Source organism: Mycothermus thermophilus (genome assembly GCF_041956435.1).
Source record: "Mycothermus thermophilus strain CBS 625.91 unplaced genomic scaffold VTJ04scaffold_1, whole genome shotgun sequence".
Taxonomy (NCBI): Eukaryota; Fungi; Ascomycota; class Sordariomycetes; order Sordariales; family Chaetomiaceae; genus Mycothermus; species Mycothermus thermophilus.
The window spans coordinates 3000446-3022205 of NW_027191427.1; the positions used below are offsets into that span (position 1 = coordinate 3000446).

At 55.7% G+C, this 21760-nt stretch overlaps 10 protein-coding genes across 10 annotated transcripts; 4 read left to right on the forward strand and 6 right to left on the reverse strand.

Annotated features, from left to right (window-relative positions):
• Positions 1–1399: 1399 nt before the first annotated feature.
• VTJ04DRAFT_1108 (uncharacterized protein) lies at positions 1400–2730 on the reverse strand (the record flags this gene model as incomplete). Its single annotated transcript, XM_069358760.1, has 2 exons — positions 1400–2105; positions 2204–2730. The coding sequence occupies 2 exons, from the start codon at positions 2728–2730 to the stop codon at positions 1400–1402; spliced, it is 1233 nt and encodes a 410-aa protein (XP_069223717.1).
• Positions 2731–3454: 724 nt separating this feature from the next.
• Positions 3455–4004, reverse strand: VTJ04DRAFT_1109 (uncharacterized protein; the record flags this gene model as incomplete). The annotated part of the gene is made up of 3 exons (XM_069358761.1): positions 3455–3595; positions 3671–3816; positions 3896–4004. The coding sequence occupies 3 exons, from the start codon at positions 4002–4004 to the stop codon at positions 3455–3457; spliced, it is 396 nt and encodes a 131-aa protein (XP_069223718.1).
• Positions 4005–6791: 2787 nt separating this feature from the next.
• Positions 6792–7441, forward strand: VTJ04DRAFT_1110 (uncharacterized protein; the record flags this gene model as incomplete). Its single annotated transcript, XM_069358763.1, has 2 exons — positions 6792–7281; positions 7410–7441. The coding sequence occupies 2 exons, from the start codon at positions 6792–6794 to the stop codon at positions 7439–7441; spliced, it is 522 nt and encodes a 173-aa protein (XP_069223719.1).
• A 182-nt stretch (positions 7442–7623) lies between these two features.
• On the forward strand, positions 7624–10464 carry VTJ04DRAFT_1111 (uncharacterized protein; the record flags this gene model as incomplete). Its single annotated transcript, XM_069358764.1, has 1 exon — positions 7624–10464. One exon carries the CDS (start codon positions 7624–7626, stop codon positions 10462–10464), a length of 2841 nt encoding a protein of 946 aa, XP_069223720.1.
• Positions 10465–10776: 312 nt separating this feature from the next.
• On the reverse strand, positions 10777–11263 carry VTJ04DRAFT_1112 (uncharacterized protein; the record flags this gene model as incomplete). Its single annotated transcript, XM_069358765.1, has 2 exons — positions 10777–11101; positions 11223–11263. 2 exons carry the CDS (start codon positions 11261–11263, stop codon positions 10777–10779), a joined length of 366 nt encoding a protein of 121 aa, XP_069223721.1.
• Positions 11264–12414: 1151 nt separating this feature from the next.
• On the forward strand, positions 12415–15462 carry VTJ04DRAFT_1113 (uncharacterized protein; the record flags this gene model as incomplete). Its single annotated transcript, XM_069358766.1, has 9 exons — positions 12415–12658; positions 12733–12847; positions 12930–13133; positions 13219–13366; positions 13426–14013; positions 14082–14171; positions 14228–14263; positions 14323–14766; positions 15292–15462. The coding sequence occupies 9 exons, from the start codon at positions 12415–12417 to the stop codon at positions 15460–15462; spliced, it is 2040 nt and encodes a 679-aa protein (XP_069223722.1).
• Positions 15463–15579: 117 nt separating this feature from the next.
• VTJ04DRAFT_1114 (uncharacterized protein) lies at positions 15580–15942 on the reverse strand (the record flags this gene model as incomplete). The annotated part of the gene is made up of 1 exon (XM_069358767.1): positions 15580–15942. One exon carries the CDS (start codon positions 15940–15942, stop codon positions 15580–15582), a length of 363 nt encoding a protein of 120 aa, XP_069223723.1.
• A 61-nt stretch (positions 15943–16003) lies between these two features.
• VTJ04DRAFT_1115 (uncharacterized protein) lies at positions 16004–17401 on the forward strand (the record flags this gene model as incomplete). The annotated part of the gene is made up of 2 exons (XM_069358768.1): positions 16004–16058; positions 16152–17401. 2 exons carry the CDS (start codon positions 16004–16006, stop codon positions 17399–17401), a joined length of 1305 nt encoding a protein of 434 aa, XP_069223724.1.
• A 5-nt stretch (positions 17402–17406) lies between these two features.
• On the reverse strand, positions 17407–18171 carry VTJ04DRAFT_1116 (uncharacterized protein; the record flags this gene model as incomplete). The annotated part of the gene is made up of 4 exons (XM_069358769.1): positions 17407–17543; positions 17616–17806; positions 17867–17983; positions 18026–18171. 4 exons carry the CDS (start codon positions 18169–18171, stop codon positions 17407–17409), a joined length of 591 nt encoding a protein of 196 aa, XP_069223725.1.
• A 380-nt stretch (positions 18172–18551) lies between these two features.
• VTJ04DRAFT_1117 (uncharacterized protein) lies at positions 18552–19568 on the reverse strand (the record flags this gene model as incomplete). Its single annotated transcript, XM_069358770.1, has 1 exon — positions 18552–19568. The coding sequence occupies one exon, from the start codon at positions 19566–19568 to the stop codon at positions 18552–18554; it is 1017 nt and encodes a 338-aa protein (XP_069223726.1).
• Between the last annotated feature and the right edge of the window lie 2192 nt (positions 19569–21760).

The window sequence follows — 21760 nt, forward strand, 5'->3', positions numbered from 1 at the left end:
CTACCTCAGTATAAGTAGCTCGAGTCGAATCCGTGGGTCACCCAAGACAATACAAGACATCCGGCGCTTCCAAGAGTCTTGGAGCCGGGGCGGTGTTCGCTGGGCGCGTCTACTTCCCGTCACGGATGGATCTTCTTTTCAGGTTGCCCGGGATCCGCCCAACATGCCCGCAGCCGGTTCCCAGGACGGTTGCTCCTTTGCATGTGTTTGGCTGTCGTTGGCCGATTTTCTGGTTTGAAGATGTGCACTTTGCGGAAGGGGGAAGAAAACCACCCCCAAACCTGCAACGGAAATCCTGGGGGCGGTTTCCTCCAACCGGGGTGTTGTGCCAATGACGCAGGCGGCAGGTGGCGCAGTGAGACGCTCTCAATGACGTTTGCTTCTTTCCCACGAGCACCACCATCAGGTTTGGACGGAAGCGCGGTCTTGGCTCAATGGCTCAGGTCGCCCAACTCCCGGACCCGCCTCATGGCAGGCTGTTGCTGACTGTGTTGCACATGTCATGCTGTGAGACGGGGCTCCGGCAGAGGAATCTTTGGATGGACTTATGCCGAACACAGCAAGCAACCATGGACAGTTTTATTTCCAGCAAATCCTAAAAAGTCTCCACGTGGAGAAATTGTACCGTTCGGTGCATCTGTGGATGATGGCAAAGGTCGAGCGCCTGAATGTGCGCTGTTTTTGGAAGCTCTAGGTTTGCAGATCAGACCCGGGCATTCCAACGCCCGACGAACCTCGGAATCCCGTCAGGTCAGGGCCCCGAGGAAAACCTCCCTAGGGTCTGATGTGCCCTATTCCCGGAGCCTTGAATCCCCCAAATCTGACGTTACTCGTATGCACTCTTCATCCATCAACGGGCCCCTCTGAGGGGTTGAGGGGTCAACTGGCAGGGCAGCCGCCCAAGAGACTTACTGCGCCTTGTCACTTAACACCACCGTTACGCAAACCCTGTGGCGGCTCAACAGCGCAGCCCACAGCGGCGACATGTTTGCGCCGAAGAACGGAGATGAAGTGGCTGAATATAGTACATACAAGCAACGTGGTGGACGTTGAATATCCTCGGTGAACTAGAGAGCAATAGCCCCGTCGCAACGCCGTACCTAGCGATGCTGCTTTGCCACCGGGCTTACGTGGTTGTCAGCATCAAAAGAACCATGACCTGGCACGATTACCACGAGGTTGCTCCGAGGACTCATGTTTTGACGAAATTACCCAAGGAAACCGGAAAACAATGAGAAAAATATTGATCCTTCCAGCGGACTTTTCTCCGGTGACCAAGCCATGGTTTGAACTCCAAACCCTCTATCCCAAATCAACCAAACGCCGAACATAAACCTGACCCATGCTTGATATCCTGCAATGCTGGAAATGCACCATCCTTCTCCCAGTACTCCCACTCCTATAACTCATCAAACACCCTCAACACATCCGGTTCCTCCTCTTGCGATAATAACGACGACCTGGAGTCTGGCCCAGTGTTATTCCACATCCCACCGTCCCCTGTCCCCTCGATCTTCTTGAGCGGGTCTCCATCCAGGATCATGACCTTCTGACCATCAACAGCATCCCCGACCACCGGTGTCGCCGTATCCCCCACTGCCGACCCTTCCTGTGGCGAAGGAGAAGGAGGAGGCGCCGGCACCAACCCAAACCTCGCCGCCACAACCGCCACCACCAACACCGCCGCAACCACCGACGTGACCACCCAAAATGCCTTGAGCCGCTTCCTTGTCTTCTCCTGCCACGCGCGATCCGCGCGTTCCCAACCCTCTACCCGCCGGCGCACCCGATCCACGCGCTCGCTCAGCCCGTCCACCTTCTCCCTGCTCGCGCGCACGCGTTGTTGCAGCGCTTCGATGCGCGCTTGTTGGTCTGCAAAGTCGGCGAAGCTGTCCAGTTGGGCAAGAGTGTCGGACTCGAGCTCGCGCGTGTCCGAGTCGAACGTGCTGCAGAGGTGTTGCGCGTGTTGCGCGAGCTCTTGGAGGGAGGTGATGGTGGATTGTAGGGCAGAGAGCTTGTCGAGGAAGGAGTAGCAGGTGTCGTTGAGCTGGGTGGTGGTGGCGGTGGTGAAGGTTTCGAGTTCGGCAAGGGAACGGCGGAGGGCGCTGAGTGTAGGAAAGGGACGTCAGTGGTTGTTCAGTTCGATGGTAAGAGTAGGATATGAGAGGAAAAGTAATCGAGTCTGGTGACGGACTCAACTCACCTCTCATGCGCCACGGCCCGTTGCTGTTCCCTGGCGAGAGCAACGGCCGCTAGTCCACCGTTGCCATTCATCCCAACACCATTCTCCTTCGTAGCCTTGGTCGCTGCGATTGTTGTTGCTGCCGCTGTCGTCGCCGGCATGATTCCTTCCTCCTCTCCCGCCGAGACGTACAAAATACTCGTCCGCCGACTCCCGCTTGGAGTAAACCCAGGCGTGACCCCCTCAGACTGCGGTGGTGCTGCAACAGACCAGTCGAAAGAGCTGCGGGTCAGGATCGACGCAGACTGTGGACCTGGACGCGCGTCGCGTGTCGTCGTCGTCGCCGTCGCCTCGCTCTTCCCTGATGTGGCGGTGCCTATAGATGTCGCTGATGCGTGAGGCGTGCTGGTGTTGTCCCTGCACAGGCGGATAGGTGAGGATAGTTCTGATATGGAGCGTTTTATCTGATGTCTCGGGCGCCCAAATGGCGGCGGCGGCGACGCCGCCTTGTTGTAGGACGACGGCGCATCGCCGCCATTCTGGGCCATGGCTCGGGCCGGGAACCGGGGGCCTGACGATCAACTGGAGGGTGGGCTGGGGGCTTGGGTTGGTGAGTTGCACGAGGGCGCTAGACGGGATCCAACCTTGAACGTTGGGAGTGTTGGCGGAGCCGGTGAAGTCAGGAGACCCTGGAGCTGGGTGTTTGGGAGGTGGGGCATGCAGCGCGGTTGGTGGGGACGAGGCATGTGATTGAACCAAGGATGCGTAAACAAGCCTCACTGTGTGCGAGTTTCTGCACTTCAACAGCACAAGATGGTTGTCTGTGTAACTCAGGTAGGTTGGGCCTCGATACAACGGATGCAAGGCTGGCTTCTTGGGGTCAATCCACCTTGGGCAGTTGGCATTCAATATTGGCAGCGTATTGTTTTGCTCACCAGAGCTTACATACACTCCATTAGCAACATTTGCACGGCTCATGCCGGGTGGGACAGTCCAGAGGCGAGCACCACATCTTCCAGAGTCGACTGCGATGCCCCTCCTCTGTCACCCTTTCCCACCTCCCCTCAAAGCTCCGGCAGGGTTGAATCCCTCGAGCCAAGCCTTTACGTCCCGTTCCGTCCCTGGCCTCATTGCCCGTAACAGACGCTGGCCTGGCGCCTCTCATCTCGGACTCGGCATAGATATTTTCTGGGTATCATGGTCGTGTTGTGTCCTGCCAGACGCCACAGGCAGGCAGCAAAAACTCCTCTTCCAACCCTACCAACCCCCAACTCATGAGTTGAGCAGCTTATTCCTCTTCTCCTTCCGCTTCAACCGCTCCAGCCTCTTCTTGTGCATCTTGGCCGCCAGCTGCTCGTAGCGCTCTTTCTCCTCCTTGGCAGCTCTCCTCTCCTTGATCGCTTGGATCCGTTTCTGTAGTCGACAGCGGTCAGCATATCCCTCCTCTCTCTGCACCATGTGTGTGTCAAAGTGTCCCCGGAAACCTACTTGTCTCTCCGCCTCCTTCTCCGCCTTTAACTCTCTTTCCTTCGCCTTCGCCGCCGCCTGCGCGATCCTCGCCTTCGCCCGTTGCTCGTACGATGTCAAACCCTTCGTCGGACGGAACGCTTTCTTGGGCTCATGCCATTGCTTGCCTGCGTTCGGAGTATCAGCGGGAAGATGTTCAGACAAGGCATTGAATGCCGAAATTGAGTAGGGATCGGAGAGGCGAACCGTTCTTGCGCAGCCCGAGAAATTTCGTCGTCCCCACGGGTGCTGCAGTTGGGTTTGTTGCCGGCGCCAGCGCCGGGGTTGGCGCGCTCTCAACGGCTGTTGCGGACATGGCTGCAGGTTGATTGCGTCGTCGTTGTTGGTGTTGTTGCGAGACGATGACGATGGGCTTGCCTTCGTCGCTTCAGAATCAGAAAGCGGTCAGCTTTTGCTCGGCGGCATCGAAAATTTGGACCGGCAGAATTCCCAATCTGGCTGCCAGATCTGTACAAATGTGGGGCTGCACTCCAGCCCACGCACGTGCCACCTGCGGCTGGAAACCTGAGGGCTGGGGGCTGGGAGCTGACCATGCAGCCTGAAAAGGCCAAAGGCGGAAGTTGTCCATCCAGCAAGCCAACAAGCGCTGAAAGCCGGGTGGAAAGGGTTCAGCTCGCAATTCCTCAAGCCTGACCAATCTCACTTCTCCCAAGGTTCCAGGTTCCTCTTTTGAGAGACCGACATCCCGAATCGGGCTCAAGCCGAATTGTCTTATCCAACCTGGCAAGCCTCTAGGAATAACGTTATCTAAGCTTCGACGGTTTGGGAATGGCACCGCCGGCGTTGGCTGTGATGTCCACTTATCGGGCCGCTGCAACACACGTTCACCTGGCAACATCATCGACACCATCCACACTATCAAACTACGGCGCACTCTGTATGTATATCCGATCCCGACATTCAACACTATCAACAGCCCTCTGCCCTCACGTGCCCAGCGTGCCGATGTGGCACGGCGTTAGGACGAGCGCACAAGGCCAGCGCAGCGTATAGCGTGCACTGTGTGCCCTGCCGAGCCATCGGAGACCAGGGCCTTGGACGAGATCGTGGGGTAAGCGGGGCCAGCGAAACGCTCTCCGTTGGGATCTCATTTCACTTTGACCGAATTGAAATGAATTGGGTCCTGAGCACCAAGCCAAATCTTGCGTTACTTACTGTTTTGCTGCCTTCCTCTCAACGCATTGCGTCTTCATCTTTTCTTGTTGATGAATGCTGAACTTGGCTTCTGCTATGCATAGCGTCGCAGGGGTTTTTCTGGATGGCTACTGAACGGTGCAATTTGAACTGACTCGGCTACGAAATGAGTTTTTGTCATGATGACCGTCTCGGCGTGCAGTGCCGAGTCCTCCGCGAGCGGGTATGCGAGCAGCGTCGTTTCGAGCACACGTAACCGCCGGGGGCTCCCGTCTGGATGCGCTGTTGCTGTTCCGCTCGCAGATGTGGTTCAGGTATGCCCTTGTATATAAATTTCATCTCGTTTTCTGGAAGTTTTTTTTTTTTTTTGCCAAGCAGGAGGAATGTCGATTTGAACTCACACTCATTTGAGAGAAGACTGACAAAGTGAAACAAACGCCTGAAAGCCCAGCTCAGGTCGGCTGACAGTGTCGGAATTTGGTTCCTGGCGTCCCATGTCTGGCTTCATGCACCATTGTCCGTGCACACCTTGTCTGGTGCCTGTTTCGAGCCCCGGTTGGACGAAAGTCAATGGCTTGATCGCTCCGCGGTGGCGACCATCTGCGGGCTCCAGGAGCCGTCTGGCCGACCGCCGACTGCCTGCATCGCTAGCGCTGCTTTTGAGCAGGAAACTCACAATCCTCCGCAAAAGACCTGCTTCGCTGACTCGCTTACCTCCAGCATGAATGAGGCGTTGTCCAGCCGACAGCAGGTTCCTGGTCAGCCCTAGAATCTGCGTGGAAGACAGAGCTTCGTGTTCTGTCCAGCTGTTCGGTGTGCAGCGGATTGAGCGACGCACAGGTGAGGCGAATGCCCTCACTTCACTTGCTCCCCGCTGTTCACTTCACTCGACGGCCTACCAGACGGGAATGTGCCAAATCCCCGTGGGGTATCATGCCGTTCCTGGAAAACGTCATGGCTTCTGTCTTGCGCGTTGAACCGGCGGCAGTCTGCTCGGTTGTTCCGGGTTTTGCGGTTGTGCCGAAAGAGAGGGCACAGTGCGCAGGATTTCTTCCGTGGGGTTGCAGCGCTGGATGATAAACACAACTTCCTCGAAGGGAACAAGAAGTCCGCTGGAACGTGGCCTCTTGCAGTCGGCTTCCAGCAGCGGGCATTCAAGTGATGGTTATTACCCAGCGGGGTACCTGACTCCCCAAGGAGCGTGTAATGAGGCGCAAGCGGCCTCGTAGCCTTCTATCCTAGCAGAAGGCATTGCCGAAATACGAGCTGGAGATGAGGGCCGCGTAATGTGTGAGGAGTGTTTGGCTGGTGATGGGCTGTTGTCGGTGGCGTTTCCAAATGGTGTCTGGTCATCAACCCGGAGGATGAAAAATGAAGGATGGTAGCTAAGTATGGATGTGCTGTATCGAGTGTCGATGTCGACGGGTTTTTCTCTGAAGTGTAGTAAGTCAACTAAAGTAAACCTTCTTATCCATGTGGCCGATTGATGAATTGTGTGGTTGTATCGACGGAACACCCTCACCGGAGGAAGGTAACCGTAGCCTCCCGCTCGGCTGCGCAGCGTGCAGATCGAGCTGCAGCACAAAGAGTCGAGAAAGTGGAATATATTCGAGGCGGCCTATGAGTTTGTTTGTTTTCCGGGGCAACGGAGTCAGTCGCTGCATACAACCTGCAAGTCGATCAAAAGGCAATATCAAGAGAGTCCAATCGTCTTCTTGAAGTGCAAGAGAAGATCGGAGGTGAAGGACCTCGAGGGAGGCGTAGCGTTTGATCAAAAGGCGGAGTCTGTTTTCTGTTCCTGGATTGCGCGCCAAGTTCGTGTTCACCTCTGCTGCACGCAATCAGGGACCGTCCCTGAACTGGGGAAAAGGCCAGATCCTTGCCGCAGCTTGTGTTGCGTTGAATGAGAGATGGATGCGCACAGTGCAGATCTGAGTCGCCACACTTTATGTCGCCGCTCTCGATTGGCCGCGGATCTTGGATGAACCCCCACCCTGCGCGCAGGTGCACTTCCATCCAGGGCAAGTCCAGGGCCTGGGTTCGCTGTGTGTTCCTGTCCCTGACTGAGCGGAGCCCCAGTCCCAAGGTTGGTCTCCGTCCCCGTCCCGTCCCTTCCAGTTCCAAGTGTTTTGCCCTTCGCCTGTTTCGCCCGGCTGGCCCTTTTCCCGATCCCTTCTTCCTCCCGTCCCTCTTTTCCAGGGCTCCCGCCGTCCTCCTTCACCACCATCACCGCCCTCTTTCCCTCACCTTGTCGACCGCCGGCAAACCTGGTACAATCCCAGACGCAAATCGCGAGATTTGCTCTGGTTTTGGCCGTCCATTCCTTTACTTTACCAGCCGTTTGCATTCGTCCGGAACAGCGTTCAGCTGGTTTTATTCTTTGCTGTCGCTCTCTCTCTACTCTGGTGTCTTTGTGCAGTCCGTCATTTCATTCAGTGGTGCGTACAATCTCACCGCTCACCTTCGGTGACATGCTTGATCGCGCTGCTTGCATCTAGGATGCTGTCGCGGAATTGTCTAGTTGACCGCTCCTTACTCTTCTCTGTTGCTGACTCGACCCCTCCAGATCGCAGACTGCAATTGTTTTTAATAGTTTAATTCTCTCGATCGGCCGAGCCACGACGACAACCACGACTTCTTTGTTTCTGGCAACCGGTTGCACGCTTCGGCATCGCATCCAGCCAGGACCCTCGTGCGCTTAGCATTTTCATGTCCTCCGAATTACTCTGAGTTGCCAATTCCTCTTTGGCGCCGCAGAGCGGCTCGACTCTTTCAACACCATGGCAACCACTACCGGACCCGACATGATGATCGACCCTCCCACTCCAAACTCGCCCCGTGAGGGCTCGATGGCCCGTTTCGCGGCCGATTCGACCAAAACCGACGCGAAGTCTGCGAATCCCCCACAGTCGTTACCGCGTTCTAACCCACCCCCGCCGAACCCACCATTCGTCTTTCCTCCCCGCCCGTCCTCGTCATCCGCCTCAACTTCGTACTCCCGGACCCCCAGCCGAAGGCCAATGTCAGCGATAGAACCGCGTGCCGTGGCAGCTGCCGGTGACGAAAAGCCAGCCTCGAGAGCCCCGGCCCTTCCGGCATTTTCGTTCAATCCTGGCGCGTCATTGCCTCCAGCAGCTCCCCAGACCAACATGTTTCTGAGCCCACCACAGTCGCCATCGGCGCCCGGTTCTCCGCGTCTTTCGCCGACTCGTCCTTCTGGGCTTGGTCACCGTAGGGGTGGGAGCGAGTTCGTTGGCGGCAAGATTCGGGACGGTGAAGCCATCACCGTTCTGAACCCGAGCCCCACGCGCCCCGACGGCTCTGTTTCGCCGTCCCTCCAGCCTACTCGCCCGCGCAGGGGACATGCACACCGCCGATCGGCTGCCATCTCAAGTCACGATTTGTCTTCTATCATCATTCCTCCGTCCAATTTGGGCAGCAGGAAAGGCGATAGCGCACCTGCGAGCCCCAACACTGGCCAGCAGCCGACTGAGATGAAGCTTCCGGCTCCCATGATTGTTACCCCGGAACCCGAAGCTGCTGTGGTCACGCCTTCCCCGAAGCGCTCCGCTGATCGCCTGAGCAGCCCACCGACGCCTGCGTCTCAAGGCGAACAGACACCCAAGTCCAGCGCGCGGAACCGGGTCGGCTTCTCCGACACACTCGAGTACATTCCGAGGCCGGTCTCCATGGTTTCAACTGACACTTCCAGCACGGTTACGGCTCGCCCCGGGCATTCGGTTTCTGGCAGCATCTCATCCATTGTGTCCATCACTGAACGTGATGCGAATCCCGTTTTGTCTGCCCCACGCAAGACAGATGAGAGCCGTCCAAGCACTGCTGGAGCCATCATGGAGCGCAGCCAGGCGACTCAGGAACAGGATCCCTCTCTCCAGCTGCCTAGGCGCAGGGGCTCGATCCCTCTTCTCGGTGCTCTTCCTGCTTCGCTTCCGCTCAGCCCTTCGACGCCGAGCCCAACGAAGACCTCCAAGAAATGGCCTTTCTTCAGCGGTGGCCGTGACCAGGCAGCATCTGGATCACCGACGCGTACCCAACCTGACAGCCCGCGCTTTACCGTTTCGCACCTGAGCATGCTGGCTCGTAACTCGCTCGACCGTGTGAGGGACGCGGCACCGGAGACCTCCAAAGAGAAGGAGGAAACGGCCAAGCCCGTCACAAAAAAGCGGAGTAAGAAGCAGAAGAAAGTCAAGACCTGGGCGGGAACTATCCTGTCTCGTAAGGGTAAACACCGCCATGGAAAGCACAAGAAGCGTGCTCCGACTCCTCCTCCGCCGCGGCCTTTGGGAGAGGAGGAAGATGATGCGGATGCTGCCTCTCTTCAAATGGCGTCGGAGCCAGAGCTGGGCGGCTCCCAGTCCCCTGAGAATGAGGACTGGAAGTCGTGGACATTCCCCAAGCCGGCGCCCGCGGATGACGACACGTCGTACCCCATGATCGATCTTGATGCGGCCCTGGGACCGTTTAACACACCACTCCCCCGCAATCCTGAATGGGAAGCGGCGCAACGCGCAGGTGGCCTCCTCAAGAAGCAGCTACACAGCGCTGCCGGTATGAGCCGGTTTTCGGGGCCCGGAATGCACTACTACCATAGGCGGGCGGAAAGTGCACCGGAACTCGCACCGTTTGAAGGTGGTCGCTTTGGCTTCCGTCGCTTCGGCAGCAGCTCTACCATGGCTGATGTCTTCGAGGAAGACGAAGAGGAAGAGGAGGAGTCGGCGACAAACGGCACAAAACCCACACCTGCCGCGGACGCCTCTGCCGCTCCGGAGAAGCCCAAGGATGACGAGTCGCATAAGACCTCTCAAGCTACGACTCCGGCGGACGAGGCCGTCCCGCCGTCCACAGCTCCGACCACCCAAGACAAGGTCATCGCGTCAGATGCTGCTTCCAAGGCAGAGACCACCGCATCGACTCAACCTACAATTCCTAGCGACAGCGATATCATCTTCGTCGATCCTATGGCGCCGTTCATGAGGGAGGCACCGGGAACCCCTCCATGCAGCGCCATGGCTTACTCGGATGGGACACCCTCGCCCCGGCAGGTTTGCCGTCCCAAGGACCTGGCGCCTGTTGATGTTAGCCCCCTCAACCTGCCCTCGGCTTCTCTGGGTCCGGCGAGTCCATGGTCCATGTCGTCTTCGGCGTTCCCATCGCCGCGGTCGCCCATGTCTTATGATGCTCAGTGCATCTCAACCGCTCCGTCATCTATCACTGAGGACAACTTCCAGTCCCTGCTCATGGGCGAGCCTGGCCCGGAGGTCCGTATTTCTGTCGACGACATCCCGTCCCTGACCAGCAGCAACTCTACCATGACTCGCGAGAGCCTATTCGCACACAATCCCCAGGCGAGGAATCCGCCGCTGAGCGCCGACCTCCCGCGTCCGGCCTCGTTCACGGGCACGGCTTTTGGTCGCCGTCGCTCCAGCTTGGCCAGCCTTAGCCGCCTCATCAACAGCTCGCATGGCGAGCGCAGCAAGCTCTCGATTGAGGTCACGGCGGACAATGACCAGCCGTCCGAGAAGAAGAACAAGGCGAGCAAGGCGAAGAGGCTGAGTCGCATGATGCAGTTCTGGAAGCCCAAGGAGGAAAAGACCGCGTAGGCGGCTCCTCCTACCTAACACACAATACCATTACGAAAGGGGGATCAAGGTGTATGATAAACGGTGGTTGGTTGGTAGGGGAATGGGGGAAGGGGAGGCTCTATTGATTTTTCCGATTTGCGTTGTTTTTACCTATCTTTTTTTCCTTTTCTCGTCTCTCATTTTCTAGGCGTTTTACGAGGAGGGCAGGTTAGGTTAGGAGGTTTCGGTGGTGGCATACGAAGGACATGAGCAAACTACCTCGCGAGGCATATGGCAATTCTCGCTTCCGACAGCTTTTCTGAAGGGTTCGGGATAGCTATTTCGGGAGGGTTATGGAGGCAGGGGGGATATGATGAGATCCAGTGGGATGGAACATATGACAGCCTTGTTTTTTCCGAGAAATGGAGGTTGTGGTGGTGATGATTGTGAATTTTGTTTCTGTGATCCGGACATGCAAAACATATGGGGCTTTTTATGGATGTACATGTGTCGTACCCGTCTATCTGTATAGGTACCTATGCGTGCAGGAGTCGCGGACTGTTGCAAAAGGTCGCGGGCTGCGCTGCGGAAGGGAAAATACAAAGCTGGTTCGACCTTGTTTACTTTCTTGGGACCATGTTCATTGCGTTGGAGAAGTTGTGGTTGAGATTGAGGGCTGGAGGCTTTGGGTGGTCGAAGTCAAGTCAACGGGCGGTGTCTCTTTGCAAAGTGGCGCTGGTTGCCAGGTGAAGGCTGAGAGGTGTCCTTTCTGTTGACTTTGCACCGCCCACTGTCACCGCCATGCTTGCGCCACCACGTCTGCTTCGGATTTCAGCATTTGATCGATTGATCGATCGATCGATCATGGGTTTCAAACTTGTATGTGTCATTCATATTTGGTACGTAGATCGTCCTGGAAGATTCCAGTGTCAAATACATGCCTAGGTTCTTTTTGTTCAGCCAGGGTGCGGCCATGCGTGGGACGAGTGAAAGAGCGTCAAGCGAGAACACGTTGCGACATCCGTCAGGAGATAAACCTAGTCCGGGGAAATGTGAGTCATGGATGGGGGGCATCTTCCTGTTTTGTGTTCATGCCCCGACACGATGTCAAAGGGATATGACTGTTCTTGCTTTGTTCTATTGACCTCGAAGTGATTCTGGCATTGTGGCTTGGGTTAGGGAAAGGAATGTGGTCTGGAGAAGGATGTTGTCGGACAGCTACCACCGATACTGGCAACAGAACAGCAAGACCTTTGATATGTAGTAGTATGCCAGACAGAGGGGTTACGTTATGGACAAACAGGATGGTTAAGGGTGGAGGTCAAGTGAGGGATTGAGCCCAAAAACTCGCCATCACTTGTCGAGTTCATGGCACCTTTGTTAGCCTTAGATGGGGATCACAGTTACACATGCCACAATCTGCCGTGAAAGATCAACAACATGACATTACATTCTGTGTACAGGTCAACCGAGATGAAGCGTTTAGCGCACTCCCCAAACACACGGGGCTTCCTTGCGCACTCCTGAGGCAACTCCCTCTTCTTCCCACATCAACGGAACTCACCGTTGCCCAGCACCTCCTAGAGCCTTCCGCATGCGGCACAGCCGATCAATGTAGTCATAGATAGGCAATGACTGGGCTGAGGATAAGGATGCCCCTGGTCGGAAGTTGGGGCTTCTGAGATGTGTCCTCTTTTGATACTCCAGATGATGGGCTTTGAGTTCGATGACTCTTACGACGAGGGTCAGTCAGGGGTTTGTGTGTCCATTGGGTTTGGGTTTTGATACGCTGTCCTCAGGAGACGATTTAATTGTGTTGTGTTTGATGTGTATATAGGACAGAGGATGGTGAAGCTTGTCAGCTTGATGGTCTGGTAGGCATCGCCAAGTCGATTATTACCATTCATCAACTTTTAGCCTTGTTGATGTCATACATCCAATCCTCTTTTATTAAGACATTTTTACTCACACTTAAAATAACTCGGCGATATGGCGAGGAAGATACGCCAAACCAGGCGGATTCCCATCGCGGTGGGCGTTATTCTCTTCTTCCTCATCCTCCTCTGCCCCCTCGCCGCACTCCCAGTTGCCAGCGCCGCGGGCACCGGTTCATCGTCCTCTGATCATGGCATGAAACCTGGCGAGCCCGTCATCGGCATCGATCTCGGAACAACGTATTCCTGTGTCGCTGCAATGAGGAGCGATCTGGTGGAGATTATACCCAATGAACAAGGTATTTAAGGCCCCCAAAACCTTTTAATGAGATAACGTGACCATGATGACATTCTGACAAACATGCTGTTTTAGGAAACCGAATAACACCAAGTTATGTTGCCTTTACTGAAAAGGGGGAGCGTCTCATTGGCGATGCGGCTAAGAACCAATTCGCCAGCAACCCTACGAATACCATATTTGATGTCAAGTATGCTAAGTTATTACACACATCCCACTCACTCATGAACCAAGGATCTAGTAGCTAACGGCATCGTTCGTGGTATAAATAGACGCCTAATAGGCCGCAAGTTCTCCGACAAGGGGGTCCAAGAAGACATCAAGTATCTCCCGTACAAGGTGGTGGCCGGACCGGGAGACAAGCCGTTAGTGGAGGTGAAGGTTGGCAATGACACACGGCAGTTCAGCCCGGAGGAGATCAGCGCCATGGTGCTGGGCCGGATGAAGGAGGTTGCCGAGGCGTATCTTGGGAAGAAGTGAGTTTCTACTACCTATTTTGCTGGGACCCCCTGATGATACACAACCCGGATGGAGTAGGCGAGATGCTCACGCACGAGACAGGGTTAAACATGCCGTGATCACGGTCCCGGCCTACTTCAATGACAGACAACGGCAGGCGACCAAGGACGCCGGGCGCATTGCGGGGTTGAACGTGATCCGTGTGGTCAACGAGCCGACGGCGGCGTCGCTGGCGTATGGAATTGACATGGTATTATTGCTCTGCCCTTCCATTCCCTTGTTCCTCGAAGCTAACCGCCATTGTCCCAGCTTGGACCCGAACGTCTCGTCCTCGTCTACGACCTCGGCGGTGGCACCTTTGATGTATCCCTCCTCGCGATGGAAGACGGAATTTTCCAAGTCCTCGCAACCGCCGGCGACACACGACTCGGAGGCGAAGACTTCGACAACCGCATCGTCGATCATCTAGTCAAAGTCTTCCGCGCTCGACACGCCACCAATGCCTCAGATCCGGATGATATCACGAGCAACCCGCGGGCGATGAGCAAGCTCCGCCGGGCAGCCGAGAATGCCAAACGTACCCTCTCGTCTCAGCTTTCCACGACTATTGAAATCGAGTCCCTCCATGACGGACGAGATTTCTCTGAGACGTTGACCAGGGCGACGTTTGAGCAGGTTAATCTTCCTCTGTTCAAGCGGACATTGGAGACAGTGGAGAAGGTGCTCAAAGACGCGAAGGTGGATAAGAAGGATGTGACGGACATCGTGCTCGTGGGCGGGTCGACGAGGATCCCGAAAGTGAGGAGCATGGTGGAGGAGTTCTTTGGTGGGAAGAAAGTCAGCGAGGGAGTCAACCCGGATGAGGCGGTTGCGTTTGGGGCCGCGGTTCAAGGAGGGGTGAGTATCGGTCCCCAAATGTCAGATGTGTTGTTGACAGCATAACGAGGCTGACATGGGGCACACAGATTCTCAATGGGTATGGAGCTTTTGGCTATTCGGTTCTCATGGATGTAAATCCCCTGACTCTGGGGATTGAAACCGAGGGGGGTGTCATGGTAGGTCGGCCCACAACGCAGAAAAGAGGCATCAGGCCTAACGCATCACATCACAGGCACCAATAATCCGGCGGAACAGCCCGATCCCAACAGTAAGTCAAGCCCCAAGTCGGTCAGTCCTTGGAAACCACGAGCTGACGAAATGTTACAGCTTAAATCCCAAATCTTCTCCACCACCGCCGACAACCAAGCCTCCGTCCTCATCAAAGTCTACGAAGGCGAACGCGGTGTGGCCAAGCACAACAACTTGCTAGGGCAATTCGAACTTACGGGAATCGAACCGGCCCCTAGAGGGGTGCCGCAGATCGAGGTGAGCTTCGCGCTCGACGCCGACGGCATCCTCGAGGTGACGGCCCGCGACAAGACGACAGGACGGAGCGAGAAGATCTCCATGGAAACGGATTGCGACAGGCTGACGCCCGAGGAAATCGAGCGCATGATTGTCGAGGCGGAGAAATTCGCGGCGGAGGACCGCGAGGTAAGAGACCGCGCCGAGGCGCGGAATGAGCTGGATAGGTTTGTCTTTGAGCTGAGGAGCAAGATTGAGGAGCTTGAGGGTGTTGAGGCGCCGGTGTTAAACGAAGAGAGAGTGGCTGTAAGTTGAGTCCTTGCTCCAAGTTTTGGTGTCTCTTTCAAAAGATGAGGAGGTTAGGTACTGATCAATCTTTTTTGACAGATCGAGCTTATTATGGAGGAGGCCTTGGAATGGCTTGACAAGCATGGACGGACGGCAACGAAAGAGCACCTGATCCAACAAAAGGAAAAGCTCTCAGAAAAGTTGCGTCGGTTGTATGACCATGAAGGAGTTTATATCAATAGCTGGCATGATGAGCTTTGATTGGAAGGAACTCCGTATAAAGCAGGAATGATTACTACAGGGCAGAGTATGAGTGATGTTCTGTGAATTCAGACACATTTATTTGAGAATTTCACTTTCCGTTCTGGAGAACCACGAACTCGGATCATGAGAATCACAAGCGCCTTTTTCCCATGACGTTGAGAGGAGGTTTCTCCATGTTGCATTCCATGAAATCCATGTGCTCCCCCCGCAAACCTGGAAACTAGTCAAGTGGAGTGGAGTCGCCCCGGAGTGGCTAACGTTAGGCTCCATTCGCCCCAGCAGACCAGGACGGCTGGACGTGATTGGGCTGGGTCTGGCAGGGGAGGGGCCACTGCTCGGCAACCAGAGGCCCTGCCGAGGTTCACAAGGCCAAAAGACCGTCCCCACAAGCCGACGCCGACGCCCGAGAGAAGAGAGAAGGAGCAGGCCGCATGTCTTGGCGCCTTTTGACTTGTCCGCCATCCGCCGCCGCCGCAAAGACCATCAGCAGCCTCTGCTTGCGGCCTCCCTCACCTTCGTTTTCCATCTCAGCAACACCACCCATCCCCACGCTCATCGCGACCCGCGTCATCGCCGCCGAGACAGAGGCTCACACACTCTCGTCTCAACCACTGCTCTGGCGGCGGAAACAGGATAATATTTGATGCCTGTTGACAACAACAATACAACCGTAATTACGACACACGACACCCGCGACACCAGACGCATTTGGAAGCGTGCGCGGGTCCTGCGACCGAGCGAATAATCACTTGACGCCATCGACATCACAACTCCACGACTCGGCGCCGAGACCGCGACTCTGTTTTTCTTTCCAAGCCGGATTTCCCAAGAACCGACCGAAATTCTTCCAAAAACAACAAACTTCTGACGGGAACCATCACCAACGACCACTTCCCATCCCGCAACCAGCCACCGACACCGCAGCGGCATCCTCACATCCTCACCTCTACTCGCCACCTCAAGACACCTCAAACATCACACAGCCATCATCATGGCCTCGCCGCCGAAACCTTGGGAGAGGCAGGGCGCGACTCCCGCCACACCTTGTGCGTATTCCTACTCTTCGTCCTTCGGCGATCGCCAGTTTTCGGCGTGGATTTTAGAAAACTCTCTTTGTCGCTAACATTCCGCCAAACCAGCCCCCCTCTCGTCTGCCACGAGCACCATCTCCTCTACCACCGCCAGCACCATGTCCACGGCGGCGAACACTCCCGCAGCCTCCACCGCCTCTGGCACGTCGCCTGCCATCCCTGCCCGCCCCTCCACCCTAACCGCCACCGTCAACCAGAATGCCACTGCCTACAGCCGTCCCTTCGGCGCCACTCCGTATGGTGCTAGCCCTTATGGTGCTTACACCTCTGCCTACACATCTCCCTATGGGTCTCCGTACTCGAGGTTAGGTGGATATGGCACTGGCATGTACGGTGGTGGTATGTATGGAGCATACGGCGGCTACGGCGGCATGGCTGGCGGCATGTACGGCCCGGGCATGTATGGTGGCATGGCTGGCGATCCAAACAATCCCGAGAGCCTGACCCAGCGATTCAACATGAGCACCGCGGCCACATTCCAGATGCTTGAGGGTATTGTCGGCGCCTTTGGCGGTTTTGCCCAGATGCTCGAGAGCACCTACATGGCCACCCATTCCAGCTTCTTCGCCATGGTGTCGGTCGCCGAGCAGTTCGGCAATCTTCGCGACGCCCTCGGCTCCGTCCTCGGCATCTTCACCCTCATGCGCTGGATCCGCACCCTCATTGCCAAGCTGACGGGCCGCCCCGTCCCGGTCGATGCCAAATCCATCAACTCGACATCCTTCTCGCGCTTTGAGGGCCGTAACGCTCCCGACGGCGCCCGTCCTCTGAAGCCGAGCCGCAAGCCCCTGCTCTTCTTCCTTCTCGCGGCTTTTGGCCTGCCGTACGTCATGAGCAAGATCATCCGCTCGCTGGCCCACAATGCCGAGGAGGAGCGCCGCCGCCATCTGGTCGCCGCTCAGACCCTCGACCCGTCCCAGCTCGAGTTCTGCCGCGTCCTGTACGACTTCACTCCGGCCACCCAGGGCCAGGCCGTCGTCCAGGGCGTCGATCTCGAGGTTCGCAAGGGCGATCTGGTCGCCGTCTTGTCCAAGAGCGATCCGCTCGGAAACCCCAGCGAGTGGTGGAAGTGCCGCGCCCGTGATGGGCGTATCGGATATCTGCCGTCGACTTTCCTCGAGGTTATGCGCCGGCCGAGCCCCGTCGCGGCGATCAAGGATGCTGCTAGCGACAGCAGTCGGACCAACTCGCTCACCAGCTCCATCAGCATGCCCAGCACCGCGCCCCCGCCTCTGCCGGCTACCAAGGTCGGAGACCTGACGGTGGAGAGCTTCCAGAAGTCGACCTTCTACGGTTAGGCGCCTCAGTTGGTTGGCGGTCCTTGGTGGCGGCTCCCGCACATGCCGTGACGCGACACGACACCACGTCCGGCGGGTTTCACGTCGTCGGCCACTTTGCATCTTTGTTTCTGAGTACACACTTCTTTTCTAGGTTGCTCGACTGTTTTCGCAACACCTCACTTGTCTGAGTCACGCTCTCACACTTTATATCTATTTACACCATCACAACAACCTCTTCGACATCTGCCCACGAAAAGGCGATAGTCGAACGCATAGACTCTGGATGGAAATGGACCGAAAGGAAAGACGCGGGAACGGAACGAGGGTGGATGGGGAAGGGATAAAATCCTACTTAGTTGATCACACCGGTTCGGCGTTCTTGGAGTTGGCTTGGTTGGTTGGTTGATGAGAGAGGAGCAGAGGCTTGGGGAAGAAAGGCCTTTACCTGACCGACCTATCTTCGATGCCTGCTTTACGACCTACCGACCTATCTGATCTACACTCGACATCATGATGTCTGGATGGATGGATACATGGGGAATGGAATGGGATGAACGAGAGGAAATGGCGAGGGAAGGATTGATACCTTTGAGTTTTTGCCTTTGGTGGTTTTTCTCATTCCCCTACATTTATTGCACTTACCCTACACACTTTACTTTTTTCTTTTTATTCCTGTCAGAAGTCTTGTCTTCTTTCCCTCGCGGTTTTTCTCTCAACCTCTCCTCATCAACCAACAACGACCTTGTGTAGCGATAGGGCTGTTTATTGCCGTTTTTATTCATTCCCATGTCTGTATATAACTCCGTGGTGTTGAGGGTGGATTGTCAGGGGATAGCGTCTCATGGGGACGGAAGCAGCTGTATAACAAACGAATTCTCCCAATTGGGCACGCTTTCCGGGTGACATGAGTAGACGTTGTTAGTTGATGGTTGATTTGAACAGCTTCGTGGGTGTCGTGGCGCTTCAGAGCTCATTGATGCCATGCTCACCGTATGTGACCTCTCGGGAGATGTGCTGTTTTTCAGGCAGGAACATGATATGCAGTAGTATTCAACCAGAAGAGACAGCAACATATCAACATGTTTTGAACCAATCAATACACATCCACCTCCACATCCATCCCCAACTACCCCATAAACTGCCATCCCTCACCCTCCTTGAAAATTACTTAATTCTTCACGGAACCGGCCGTCTTGTTCTCCCCCGCCCCTGTCGCCCCTGTCGCCCCTGTCTTTGCCTTCCCCTTCTCTTCCTCCTCACTCTCTTCCTCACTTTCCTCTTCTTCGCTTTCCTCCTCCTCTTCCTCCTCCTTAATCGCCTGTGCCTTCTCTACCGCAGCAATCTCCTCGGCGCTCGCGCTCTTTATTTTAGCTCCGTGGAGCTCCGTCACGGGAGGGTCGACGTCGGCGGATGATGGTGATGGTGTTTTTGTTGTCGCTGCTTCAGATTTTGACTCGGGTTTTGCTTCTGTTGTGGAAGAGGAAGAGGTGCTGGTCTCGACCTTGTCCTTGTTTGGTGGCGCGCCGCCCTTGCCGTAGACTTTTTCTCTCAAAGCTTGGAGATGGACCTGTTTTGCTTTGGCGGCGGCTTCTTCGGCGATGCTGCGGATCGGGAGGGCGGCGGGGGCTGGGGAAGAGGAGGAGGATGTTTTTGCTGTTGTTGTTGTCGTTGTTGCGGCCTTGGGCGCCGGTGCTGGTGGTGCCGGGGGTGGAGGAGGAGCGGGAGCGGAGGATGTCCCGGTCGTGGTTGTCGCAGTGGAAGTGGGTGCTGCGGCGTTGGTGGCGGGTTTGCTGAGGCCGACGACGGGCTTGGAAGCGGCCTCGTGGATGGAGGGCTGGGTAAACTCGTCGTAGTAGATGGTGACGTGGTCCTTGAGCTCGCCGTACTCGTTCCACTCCTCAATCTCGACAATGTCGCCCAGCACCATGCCCATCTGCACGAGACCGGGAAGCTTGCGCGGGCGGCCCGATGGGTCCTTGCCGGCGCGTCGGCCCCAGAGCATGCGTGCCTTCTCATCGGTGGCTATGTCGGTGGCCTTGAAGGGGATGCGGTTGGCGCGCAGGATGGTCTCGAGGCGCGAGGTGGCCGTGACGATGTGCGACGAACCAGCCGTCAGGGAGGTGAAGATGTACAGCGCTGGGTCAGTGGAGTAGGTTTTAGCGGGTTCGCTGCCTTCGGACGCCATGGTGTCTGTTATTGGTGAGGTCACTGTACAAGGATGGTGTTGATGTTGTGTCGAGATGTGAAGGGTTTGTTGTTCCAGGTGAAGTTGTGGGGTATGAAGTTGGGCTCTCAGGAAGTGAGGGGCAGACAGAGGTGTTGGAGCTTGGTGTGATTGCGGGGTAGGTGCTGTAGTTGAGGATCCAGATGTTTCAGCCGTGTCTCTCAGTCGAGCTCTCGACTCCTATAGCACATAGGGTCTCACAGTCTTAACGATGTGACTCGGGTATTTGGGGCGAGAAAGTTCACAGAAGCGTGCTTCGCTTCTGGATACACAGCTTTATATCATATATTCCAAGATTTCTTTTTCCCCTTTTTGTGTAATTTAAAGATGAGCCACCAAAGTAGGTCCTCGGTCTGTTCCATATTACCGACCAGGAACCGAGACCTCTTAGATGAACATGCGCAGCCCACCCAGTCAGTCAATAGACATCACACATGAAATTGGGTTTTGGGCTGTCCCATCGGGTCTTCCATGTCACTGGATTTCAAGCCACTTCGCTCTGGTTGTTGAGTTGTTTCAACCCCGAGGACAAATGGCTTCTGGGCACCCAACATGTAGATGCGTTCCAATCATCCAGATGGAGTACCCCTTGAGGTCAGGTAGCCAAGCTTCGTCACTGGCCTCCATGGCTGTTGTATGTATGTACCTTTCAGGGCATAGGTCGTCGCTTTTTGTGAGAACCCCACCGCCACACACATGTCGCCAGGGTCCAACATAACTCCCAGTGTGGACTCTGCGGCCCCTTCTTGATGGATCCGTTTCGCTCCAAGCAAACTTAGAAGAGCTCGAAGGTCCAATTGCTAATTGGTCTCGCATCGGCGGCCTTACCTCAGGTCCTTACTGGTGTAAGTATACTCAAGTTATGTACACAGGGGGCCTTCCACTACTGGCCCCTGGCTCTTCCCAATCTGGCAAGGGCTCAACTGCGACAATGCCAACTAACAAACCGGTTATCAGGTCTTTGATCATACAATGCAGACCGAGTTATCGCGGCATACCTTATATCCGGAAATGGTTCCTTTCGGAGGAAGAGTGCACGTCGTGCCCGCTTATCATTGGTGACTGAAGTCCGACGTTGTGCTTCCGATACCGAATCTGAATCTTCACTCACTACCACAAGCCGGGATTGGCCAGTGGGAAGCGCACCTCCCTGACAACGGTTCGTTCCGATGCATGGTGGCAGATCTTGGGATGCCCTCGATAGGTAGCACACACCCGCATTTTTGCCTTGCAGCTTCGTGGGGTATTCAGCGGTCATCAAGCTGACCATGGACGACATTGGGTATCCCATCCCAGGCAAGAATACATAAACAGGTGGCTCCCACGAATGCACAATTCATGATGGGAAAGTGCCCAGTTCGACGGTATTTTGCATAGCTCAGATTCTCTTCCACACTCCGGCCATGACCATATATCTCGTGACAGCGGTTTGTTCTTCTGAACTGTCCTGTTGCCTTGATCTGCCGTAGCAGCGAGTGACCAACCGTTGCCCTCGACCTCATTTGCTTCTCCTTAAGCACTTCTCAGTTTAAAACATAAATTGGGTGCATCTCGTTTCTATCACATCATGAAGCTAGGCTCGTGCTTTCTAGGGTGTGTGTGGTTCGAGGAAGGTCCGAAAAAGAAGAAGCGTCGACACTCACGCCGGAGACAACATCGCCCCAAGAACGGCCAGTCTCGAGGCCACGAGGAGCAAGACGGAGCCGAGTCGGCCCCAAATGAGGCTCCGGGGGAAGGACGGCATATCTACTAACAGAAATCTTGGATGTACCAAGATTATGAGATTTAAGGTGGGATGTGGTGGACGTATGTGTTTGTTAGTTACCTGATTTGGTAATTTTTTTGGACACTCTCGTTCGCTTTGACAGCTGCTGACACCGGTTGAGGCGACCAGCAAGACACGTGCCCCAGCTGGCAAACCCCGTCAACCACGAAGCATCGCATGCCTGTTCCACCACGTCGTGCAGACGAATAAGCGAAACGGCAGGATCTCCGACATAAACCCCCCCAGAATACATCATATTTGATCTTAGGATTTCGGAAGTCTTGCATATGGAGTAAAGATGGACGAAGCAGATATAAACGGACACCAGGAGTTCAGGGAATCGGTCATGAGGCATGCTGGGTTCGGCGCCGACCCAAGTACCCGAGAG